Here is a 12,587-nt window from a genome sequence, read left to right on the forward strand (position 1 = left end):
ATCCTTACAAAAAACTTGTAAAAGTATAGGGAGTGTGTAAAGTGGGTTTTTGTGAAACAGCTCAACACCAAAGTGGGTTTTGGTGTCATTTTCCCAACTTTATTTCCTTGGAACATCTTTTTCAGTAACTGTCTCTTTGTCTTTGTCGACGATCGTTCCATGTTTGTGGACCATACAGTCAGATGCGGGGAAGTAGATAGAGAGACGCAAGTTAGTGGCACAAGGCCCATAGTGTATTGCTCTATTTTGTGCTCAAATTATAACCCATACGATGACCGTCCCAATACCACTAACACCACGAACTTCACGTTGCATTTGATCTTTAACTCCACTTCATCTTGTTCTGATGATTTTTATTACCTCTTGACTGCAATATAAGTTTATATGGCGGTGAAGAGGTTTTTGAAATCATTGAAGAAGATGACATTTTGTTCATGAAACGAGGTTGTTCTTGATCACAAACAGCTTTTGCAGATAAATCTAGTTAGAATGCTCGGGTTTTGTCTCAAATACATCAACACGTTTCTGCCCAACAAAAGCCTCCATTGATATTTGATATTGGTTCCTGTTTTGTCAATAAAAATTTGTTTTCATTTTTAATTCCTTAGATGAGACGATTCTATATTTCATTAGCTAATAGGTATAAAACATGGATGATCATGCAGACATTGCAATGAAAACGTACATCTATATTGGGCTGATACGGTACAAAATCATAGAAGTGATAACTTGAGGAGGGGCTCTTTATGTTCACTAGAATTTGTGATTACAATGCGAATGGGAGGGATATATAAAGTGATCGTCAATGGAAGTTTTTCCCATGAATATTATTATGTTATGGGTACTGGCTCTTTGTTTATATCAACGGCTAGTGCCTTTTAAAATTGTTTTAATTTTCTCCACATAGGTATACTCAATTTCTGTCCTTAATTTAGTTATTTAAGTCATTACCTTAAAATTAATATAATTGTTATTGGGTGGATAAACAGTTTTATAAGATACTTGAAAGAAGCATAAAGAGTTTTCCTCGAGTCCCTTGTTCCTTTGAAATCTCAGATTCAACTTTTCATTCTTCTTCTTAATTCTTGTAGTACTATACGACCATGGAATCTGAGGGAGTGTGGTTACAGTTGATCCACGAGCATCTTATGATGCCTTGGAATGATCTGCGGGCAGGTGATTGTTGTGGACGCTTGGACTCTTTAAGTGATGACTATTACTGCAAAAGCTGTGATTTCTTTGTTCACAAGAAATGTGGCGAATCCTCTGAATATATGGAGCACCCATCTCACTCTGTTCACACTCTTCAGCTTCGAAAAGGCAGATATCATGGCTGCGATTTATGTGGCAAGCATATAATTCTATCGTTGTGAGATATGTGACTTCGACGTGGATCTATACTGTGCCCAATACCCACCACCAGAGGTTATTGACTTTTCCGAGACGCATCACCACAAGCTCACCCTTATCAAGAAGCTGTCCGATTTCGACAAGGATGCTAAATGTGCGTTTCTTTACAAATGCCATGAGTGTGATTTATCCTTCCATGTAGATTGCGTATGGAACCCTCCGGAGGCAAACTACCTGTCAGAGGCAAACTACCTGTCAGAGGTAAACAACTCTTACCACCCTTTACACCCTCTTAAGCTCCATAGAGGTCAACCACCGGAATATTCTGATGGAAAATGTCGTCTCCGCGCAAGAAAGATTTACCTTGATAAATTGTTTTATCATTGTTCTGCATGCAACTTCACCTTGGATATGCGTTGTATTTTAAAGCCACCACCACAATCTGTTATGGATTTGAAGGTTCATCGTCACCAACTCATCTTTCGCCCAAGACTCGATTCTTTTACATGTAACGCTTGCGAATTGAGTGGAGATCGAAGCCCTTACATATGTGTTCAATGTGATTTCATTATACATCAAGAGTTTCTTGCCCTTCCACGCCTCATAAACATTCATCGGCATGATCACCGTGTTTCTCTTCTGTTCTTGGTGTTGTCAATTCTGCATGTGGAATTTGTCGCCACAAGGTGGACCGGACTTGGGGCGGTTATTCTTGTCAGAGGTGTCCTCAATATGTCGTTCATTTGAAGTGTGCTACCAGAAATGACGTGTGGAACGGGAAAGAACTCGAAGGAGTTCCTGAAGAGACAGAAGATATCGAGCCATATGTGGTAATAGATGACAACACAATACAACATTTCAGCCACAAATACCTAAGATTTCACGTTAATGGTCTTCTCTGCCAGGAAAGCAAGCAGTGCAGCGCTTGCACCCATCCCATTTGTCTCCAAGCCTTCTATGGTTGTATCGATTGTGATTTCACCCTTCACCAAAAATGCGTCAAGTCTCCTAGAAAGAAATGGCATGCGTTACACAATGACCAGCTTACTTTAGTTACAAGTGTGGCCAATATTTTTTGGTGTCATGGTTGTCGTAGAATATCCAATGGTTTCATGTACCAATCTGGGGATAAGAAGTTAGATGTTCTGTGAAGTTCAGTTTCAGAGCCGTTTGTCCATCCAAGCCATCCCCATCATCCTTTATACTACATTCCACCACTAGGAGAAAAAAAATGCAGTGGTTGCAACAACAGCGGGTCATTTTCTCAGCTTACGTGCATTGAAAGTGGTTGTGGATTTATCTTATGCTTCCGTTGCGCTACTTTCCCCGAGGTGGTCAAACATAAAGTAGACGATCATCCTCTCTCACTATGCTATGGCGAAGAGGCAAGTGGCAAATACTGGTGTGACATATGTGAGGCAGAAACGAATCCAAAAGAATGGTTCTACACGTGTAAAGATCACCGAGCTAGTTTGCATACACATTGCATGCTGGGAAACCTTCCAAGGCTCATGCCAAGAAGCACAATAAAGTATTTGAACATATCATATGAGGTGGTGCTCAATAATAGTATATCTCGTCCATTTTGCTTGGGGTGTAAGTCGCGTTGCAAGTACCCAATCAGCTTGAAGATGATTGGAACCTCAGATCACGTTTGCTCTTTCTTATGCCAGTTCTTTATAGATATACCACGAAAAAAAATGAAAATAGATCAACACTTGGATTCCGTTTTGTTTCGTATTATTGAAAGACTAAACAATTTCTGTCTTTGACTTATCTTCTTAGCAGTTAAAAGTCATTTTGAGAGAGAGAGATATTATGACATTTCTCCTTTTCGTTATAGTGTTAAATTTGAGTAGATATCATCATTCTTCTCAAAACCATGTCTGGGTGTTGTTACATGCTTTCTTCTTGCTCTTCCTTTTGTCTTCTCTCACAAGCTTCATGGCTTCAACTCAAAACCTTTTTTGCTTATATTATGGAATATGGATGTCCCAAAACGACGATGTTTGATAATGACATTAATTACTTCAACTCATCCAGGACCATGGTCAGTTCTCTTTCTAGCTCACTTCCTCCTTTCTACCTGTTTCAAAAGCTTTTACCTTTTAAGAGATTCAATATTTGGGTTCTTTGTGTGAAACTATCTGAAGTCCAAAGCTCTAATCATCGCCATCGGTGTACCAGTTGGAGTAGTTGTGACAACGACTCACGTCAAGTGGTTTGAGGACAATTATAGGAGCAGATATCAGTTTAAAATATATCCAATAACTCTGGTAGTGTACATCGTTTCAGATGGCTCCATAACAAGTGATCCAGAGAAGGAAATGTTAAATAACAAACCATACAACTATTTAGCCATGTATAAGCTTATGTTTGTTTAAGAAAGCTCAGAAAAGCCAAATTATGCGTCTTTGATTCAAGGTGAACATGTCTCTGCTTTAGTTCTAGGGGATGCATGCAGCATGCACATGGCAATGATGAAAATATCGTTGGGATTTTGACCTTTTGAGGAATTGAAGAATCCGTTGTGTATTGTAACATTAGAGGCAAGTGAAGAGAGTCTTGGACGACTGTTAAAATAATATGTACTATTGGGTTTACAGAATCCATTGAAACATTCTTGAGCGGAAAACAGAATGTAAGCTTCTGAGTAAGAGGAAAAAAAAAGAAAAAAAAAAGAGATTTGTAAAAATAAAGAAGATTAGAAGTTAAACGATAAAAACAAGAAGACAAGACATATGAGAATAATATGGGATTTATTTTGGTCAGTCTCTTACAATGTTTCGTGTTTTCAGTGTACAAAAGAGTGACTCAGACTTTTGGTATGGAAGAAACACCAAGTTACTTGTTTCCGGATATGAAGTAAACAACGAGGAACTTAGAATATGGAACAGAATTATTCTACTGACATAATATTCAAAATGTGCTTATTGTTGCAGAATGTCAATTTGTATATGTAAAGCAAGCAAATGATATATTACATATCCTTCTATTTATACTAATATTTTTGGAGTACATTTGATGTTCCACCTTTAAGTTATACTTATTTACATAGTTAACACCAAGATTTTCTCTAAACTTGCAACAATATCAATTTTCACAAATAACACAATTTTATATCTAAACTTCTAAAATAGCAATATGTTTCAAAATTAAATTTTCGAAATAAAATCATAAAACTCTCTATTTGTTTTAATTTAGTTGTCGTTTTAGAACTTAAATTTTGTTTTATAATCGTTGCCGTTTTAGATTTTGAATGCAAATATTTGGTGAATATTTTAAATTTATCCTTGCTGTTTTAGTGTTTCGACCAATAAAAAAAATTAAAAAATATATTAATAAATGATAAAACAGAAAATTTGATAGTTCTCTTAGTTTGTGTGAGAAACCTAAAACAAAAAGAAAAAAAATGGATGGAGTATATACTAAACCATATCCCTTAGAACTATACTCTAATTCTCTAAATATAAAATATAGAACAAAAACTTTAAATTTTTGTTTTTAATTTAAAAATATTACAATCATGTAGTATTATTTAAAAACCTTTGTTGAGTGTGTATGCTATAATTATGGAAAAAAGATGGCTAGCTACATGAAGTATAGGTGAATACATGGTCACACATATCAAGTATATTATTGTATACTCAACTACACAAAGTATATGTATTACATGGGCACATGCATGAACTATATGACATCATGTGTTCAACACCATAGACATACAATCTGGTACACTGATTGATTAATTCCGGTGAAGACCAGTGTTGACTCCGGTGTTGACCAAAAAAAAATCTAAAATAAAAAATAAAAAATAAGAAATTATTATATTAAATAATTTATGGTTTTTATTAATTAAAAAATATTCTATTCAATATCTAAATATTTTTTTTATATATTTCCTAAATATATCTTAAATGTAAAATAGAGAATCCAAACCTTAAAAAATTTAGAAGTTAATTTAACATATTGTAAATGTGTAAAAGAGGGTAAAAATGAAAATGTTCATATGTTAAAAATAAATATTGTGAATTTTTTTGTTGTTGTTTATATGTTATTTTGAGTATGTAAATTTTAAAGTAAAGAGTGTCTAAAATTTTGTATAACATTTACCATGCAAAATTTAGAGTAAAGAGTCATATACTCAATCTTTTGCATATTATTTTCTAATAAAAGTAGTTGAATTTGATTTTGTTGATTTTAATATCTTGAAAATAATTATAAATGATTTTATATCTTGAAGGTTATTATAAATGAATTTTCATATCTTGAAAATAATTATAAATGATTTTTATTTACTTTAGCTTGAAAAATAAAAAGTAACTAATTATAAGAATGAATATATATTAGAGATATATGAAAAATATTTGGATATTGAATAGAAAATGTCTTTTAATCATGAAACCCATAAATGATTTACTATAATATATATTTTTTTAATTTAAAATTTTTTTTAAGTGTTGGTCAACACCGGAGTCAACGTCGATCTTCGCCGGAGTCAGTTGACCAGTGTACTGGATTATATGTCTATGATGTTGACCGCATAACGTCATATAGTTCATTCATGTGGTCATGTAATACATATACTTTGTGTAATAAGTATACAATATTATATTTGGCATGTGTGACCATATATTTTCCAGTACTTCGTGTAGCTAGCCATCTTTTTTATATCCATAAAACTTGTTTAGTGCTATTTTAGGATATCTCTCACTGAACTATATATTTCGGCATCTATATATTTAGTAGTTTAGTTTTTAAATAAATCGATCGGTATATTTGTGCTTGTCAATTCACATATCCTTCCTTCTTTGAGGAAAACACAGCATCAAATCTTTTACATTAGGACGGACACAATGCATTTAAAAATGGACAATTCTTGGGTTCACCCCTAGGGGTGAACCTCTTTTATTCACCCCCACTTTATTAAGAAAACAAATTATTAATTAAAGAAATCATTCAATTTTAAAGGTTAGTAATTTAGATTTACATACTATAATTAAAAACTAGATTTACATATTATAATTTAAAACTATAAGTAATCTTGATTTAATAAGTGTTGCTATTTCTTCTCAATATATTTTGTTTCTTACAAAAAGGTTAGGCTCCGATTAGTAACTGGTTTAGTATATAACCGGTTTGGTTAAACGTAATCAGCTAATTCTAAATCCTTAAATCCCACTGATTTTATCAGTTCACTAGTTTACATTAACACAATATGACAAGTTGACAACAGAACAGAAGAATCACTCCGGGTCAAACTAAATTATAATATCAGTCACCTCAGCAGAGCAGAGGATCTAAACAAGTAATAGTCACACCATCATCAGCTAGATAGAACAAGGAACTGCTTATACCAAACAACTTCAAGCCCTCAAGCTTTAGAGAAACAAGAAGCAACATGACAAATTCGGAGTGTAATAGTTGTTATGAGATTCGAAGTCTCTTATTGCATAGCGAGAGAACGTATTATTTGGTTCACATTCTGTATCTAAATTTGCTTTCATTTTTCTTTTTCTTTGATGCTATGTAATTATATAGTACTTTGAGCTAGATTACTGGTCATGTTAGTGACTTTTTTTAAAATTGTTTTTCTCCTGACAGTCAACTTCTGTCCTAAATATAGTTATTTAACTAGTAAACCATAACCATTAATTTGATTTGTTATCGAATGACTACAAAGTTTTATAATTAAGAGCAAACAACACTTTTAAGTAGAGAGAGAACGAGACTTGAAAGGAGCATAACCTTGCGATCTCAGATTCAACTTAGGATTTTTTTTTTTGGTAAGGAGATTCAACTTAGGATAGTACTCGCGCTACGCTGCAGGTTGATTTTTTTTTCCTTTTTTATTACTATTTTGTTGTATTTTTTGTATGTTGTTTGTAATTTTTTCTTAATTTGTTTGGAACTTGTTGGTATGCAGACTATTTTTAATAATTAATTGTAGTTTAAGAGAAATAAGATTGAGCATTTAAAAATCTAGTAAAAATTGGAATTTAGTATTTGATTTTGCTCAAATTTATTGTATACTTTATGCATTTTAATATTTATAAGGTAACCACTTAAATGACATCCTTTTAGCAAAAACACAAGATTATGAATTTTTTTTCTTTTTTCTTCTTTTAGTGAAAATTTTTTTTATTTTAGTAAACAACAAAATCTTATTTTATTATTCTAAACAATGTTTTAAGTCTGATCCATAAAGAAGACCAAATATCAGTCAACTAATTTCTGTCACAAATTACATATTTTACTTTTATTTTAGTTAATAGTTAATATTGTAAATAACTGAATTAATATATATTTATCATTATAAAGATTTAAATAAATTATTAGCTTAATTTTCCCTTATAAAATATATATGTTGGTTTGAGTTATTTGTTTTGTATAGAGATTTTTGAAAAAAAATGTTTTCTTTCCGTCATAATCATATTGATAACGTAATAACTGGAAAATGATTATATAAACAACCAAATAAGTTTAAAAATAAAATATGTTATAACAAAAATAATTATGTTGTAAAAAAAAACACCCTACCTCTCCATAAAACTTTACTTTTACTTCAAATTTGTATTTTTTATTGAAAAAATTAATGGTGATTAAGCAAATTACCTTGACAGGATCCAGAACGCCCAACAACTCTTTTAATTACTATTATCTTTAGAAAAATTTTCCTATAGCTATAATTTTAGCCGTAAATCTCACTCCAAAATTTGTATATGTGTTAGAGAGCAAAATAGAAGCTATTATGACTAACACAACACACTTCTTTATTTGGGCTTTGATCAATCATGGGGCATATTAACACTTCTCATTACCAAAACACTTCAAGCCCAAATTCCCTACAATGCAGACATGTATTAATTATTTTAATTTGATAGACTACTGATTTTTTCTGAGATATCAACATCAGCTTCAATGTTAAGGCTGATGTGTCAGAAAAGCAGAGCAATATATCATAGTTTTATTGTATCGATGAGTAAAATAAAACCTTAAACACGAATTAATAATACTATTATAGACTCATTTATATGTAAAATATCAAATTTGTCCATCTTGACTCTTTAATCATATAATTTGTCAATGTTAAGTTGTTGACAATGACATATGTATGATGTGTCTATGCATTTCGTTCACATACAACAACAACAACACATTTAAGTTATAGTGACTTGTCTTCTTTCCCCAAATAATGTTGTCTCTAATTTGCAACATTAGCCACACACACACAAAAAAACCAAACTACATAGTTTAAATTGTAGATAACTGGAACCGGTTAGAATATAAAATAAAGTGAATTTGGTTTATAACACAGGTTAGACCCTAAACCCTTTCATTATATTGACTTGTTTGGTCTGATGGTCTCTCTCTCCGCCGCGCTCTCTTCTCTCTGGATCGAGCAAAATCAGAACCTACTCGATTTTCTTCATCTTCTTTGTCAAGGTTTGTGTTTGATTTCAACCTATACTGATTCAAAGAGCTAACTTTTTTCCCCTTCGATTAGATTAGTAAAGGAATCAAATTTTTGTTTAACCTAAGCTGTGGACATATATATGAAGAAAAAAGGGAAATTGTCATAAATACCACTAAAATAGGTTTTTATTCCAAAAATTCCACAATTTAGTTTTTTTTCAAAAGTATCACTAAAATGTATTTTTTTCCAAAAATACCACATAATTGAACTAAAGTTCTAATACTAAAAACTAATTCCTAAATTATAAATACTAAACCCTACCCCTAAAAATTATACCCTAAAACTAAATTTGTCAACCCAAACATAAAAAAATAATTCTGCATCTTTAAAATTCAATTTTTTTTGTGTTTGTCGTAATTTTGGAAAAAAAATCTTTGTGGTATTTTTGGAAAAAACTAAATATGATATTTTTGGAAAAAAACTTTTTTTGTGGTATTTAAAGAAATTTCTCAAAAAAAAAAAGTCCTAACTTTTATGAATCTCTTTTCTCTTACGTATCAGGCCAAAGTATGGAGCTTTCTGATGTAAACAACGACAAGAGCACACGACCAAAGCAGCCTCCAAAACGTTTCATCAAGAACCAAATGCCTGAATCAATCCTCAACGATGCGTCTCTCAACTCTGCTATCTCAATCCTCCCTTCAATATACGAGTTTGAGGTTCACAAGTGCGTTTGGCGGATCAAAAAATTGAAAGCTAAACACATCGCTCAAACGGGGAAGAACAACAAATCGAGATAATTATGTGAATTGGCAAAAAAAAAAGCTGATCTGAATTATTTGTTATAATTTTATTGGCTAATGGTTTTAACTGATGTATCAATACCAGGTTGAAAGTTAAAGACTGAAGTGTCAAGCCCTGGAGAAAAAAACATTGTACTTTTATTGTATTGATAAAATATGACTCAAAAAATACTATTTTATATAATATGCCAAATAATTATAGTACATAAGAATGTAATTAAAATAATTTTATAAAAATAAAACAAAAAATTATTTTCCTGCACTGCAGCACATATCACTCATATATAAATAACAAAATGTACAAATAACAATCATTTTTTATTAAAAATAAAGTTAAGTTGAACTTAGGCTTTAACTTTTATTCTAGAATATATATATATATATATATATATATATATATTAATAAATGATAATACTACAAAATATTAACGAGTATTTACGGATCGGATAACAAAACGGGTAATGAGTTGGGTAACGGCACGGCTATCAAAAATTAAATTAGTACCTGATACTCGATCCTTAATCACAAATAATATAATTATAATATTCTTCACTCAATCCTAAAACTGCGGGTACCCTTTCTCGGGACAGATACAAGACGAATAACAGATTGAATACGGGTAACGATATTAGTTTCCAAGCTTATCTATTAGTAGTTTAATATGACTCAAAACTCACTATATAATATTATATTATATAACATGTAAATAAATAATAAAACATAATTATAATCTGAACAAATAAAAACATATAACAAAACAAAAAATTATTCTCCGCACTACCAGCGCAGATCATTATCTAATTTTAATATTAAAAATGCATTGTTTCTCTAAATGACACGCAGTTTTTTTGGTTTGATATAATACTTTTATTAAAGGATATGGTTTTTCACAAATTACAATACTTTGCTACATCTTTATATTTGAGAGCAGTTTTGATATTTTTATCTCTAATAGACATTAGCTAGTGACAATATTTTTCTAACTCTTTTGATTATAACTATATATTTTTTTAAAAATAGATAGTAATATAACCATTGTTTTAGTATACCAACAAATAATTTCATGACAATGCGTAGTCGTTAGTAGAGTCAACAAACTAATATGACACCTCATCACCAATTTTGCAGATAACTATAACAAAATTTGTATTTTCTTTTCCACCTCCACGCAGTAGAGACCTAATATAGTACGGATATAGAAGTAAACTACCGGTTATATTCTACCTATCAAGTTTATATATATATATATATATATATATATATATATATATATATTATTCCTTCTTTGATCTCTTTCTAAGTAAAATAAAAATAGAGCAACTAATAATCTCACGACACAATGGATTTGAAGATTGATATAAATTAAGGCCATGAACGGAATGATTTTTGAAATTGGTTTTTAGCTTTTGGGTTTTAGGTTTTAGTATTTTGTTTTTGGTTTCTGTTGAAAAGATGAAAACTTTAAAAATGAAAGGAAAAGAATCAACGTTGAGAAGAAAATGAGAAAGAAATAGAAGAGGGTTTTTGGTTTTTCTTTGAAAATGTATTAAATCTTTCAAAAACTAGATTTTGTAAAATCTTGAAAGGCAATTCAAAGCTGTATTTAATCTTGAAAAGGTATTAAATCTTTCAAAACCAATTTTGTAAAATCTTGAAAGGCTGTAAAACTGGTTCTTAGAAAAGCAAAAACCAAAATCTAGCCAAAAACTACTAAACAGTCAGGGCCTAATTTCTTTCATACTAAACAGTCATAAGAAACAAAAATAATAAAAAATAGACCAACAAATTAAATTCCCTTTATTTCTTTCCTATTATTGTATCACTATTTTAATATGTGTGGATTTGTCTTTCAAATTTTTTATTCACTATAAATATCACAACGTGAAACTCTTTCTATCACTCAGAAAACAACTTTTAGCTATTCAATACACAAATACACATAACACATCTTTAGACATAAGAAAAAAAAAAAGCACAACTCATCATGAGCATTTTGAAAGGAACAAAGAGGTTCATGCTCGTGGCGATGTTCATAGCATTTGTTGGTATAAGTAACCTAGACGTAGCAGCTGCGAAAGTGATTGGCTATCCAGCGATAGGACGTGGCGATCGCCCACCAGGATGTGATCATGGCAAATGTCCACCCGATCAACCGGCGAATCCGTACCAACGAGGATGTGATAAGTCACATAGATGTCGTGGTCCACCTTCACCTCCACCAGTTCCTAAAAACTATATAGAGAAAGAGAAAAAAGAACATGGTCAATTTATAATAATGTAACCATGCTCTATGAATTAAAAGAAAGCTATTCTAGATCTATTCCCATTATATTTTACAAGTGAATACATAATTTGTATTGATGTATTCTCTATGTCTTTATTTCATATATTATAAAAGGGAAAATTCCATAAAAAAACCATCAAGATGACAATAACTTCCAGTTTAAACCTCTAAACTATTATACTCTTAACTAAAAGCATTAAAGTGTCAAATTTATTAAATCAAACTTTCAATGTGGCATTCGTGTTCGTGGGTCCATATTTATCACCGGAACAGTTAACTTCGTTAACATAATAGTTGACTCCGTCAATTAAACAATAACTCCGTTCGTTCTATTAGGATTTTAAACGTCATAATTAATTATAAAAAGGTAAAAACATTACAAAGGAAAAAGAAGTCAAAATAAAACAATCAAATAAAAATAAATCATTCCATAAAACATAGACCATGTTCATACAAAATGCTTCCGAGTCACTACAAAAAGACAATGTGTAAGTCCTTTTTTTACTAACCCTAACCCCGAAATCAATTTGATTTTGGGCATTTTTTGTTTTATTTTTGTTTTAATTGTTTTTATTAGTAGAAAAATATATTAAAAATCACATGTGGGTTATTAAACGAATGGAGTTATTGTTCAGATGACGGGGTGAACTATTCCGTTAACGGAGTTAACTGTTCCGATGATATATGTGGACCGGCGAACCCGGATGCCACATTGAAGGTTTGATTTAATAA

General features: G+C 31.2%; 1 protein-coding gene and 1 pseudogene across 1 annotated transcript; both read left to right on the forward strand.

Annotated features, from left to right (window-relative positions):
- LOC109126441 lies at positions 1,104 to 9,567 on the forward strand (annotated as a pseudogene).
- On the forward strand, positions 11,489 to 11,965 carry LOC109127648 (protein RALF-like 28). The gene has a single exon (XM_019232746.1). The coding sequence runs from the start codon at positions 11,556 to 11,558 to the stop codon at positions 11,850 to 11,852; it is 297 nt and encodes a 98-aa protein (XP_019088291.1). The 5' UTR covers positions 11,489 to 11,555; the 3' UTR covers positions 11,853 to 11,965.

This window comes from Camelina sativa, chromosome 2 (genome assembly GCF_000633955.1).
Source record: "Camelina sativa cultivar DH55 chromosome 2, Cs, whole genome shotgun sequence".
Lineage (NCBI taxonomy): Eukaryota > Viridiplantae > Streptophyta > Magnoliopsida > Brassicales > Brassicaceae > Camelina > Camelina sativa.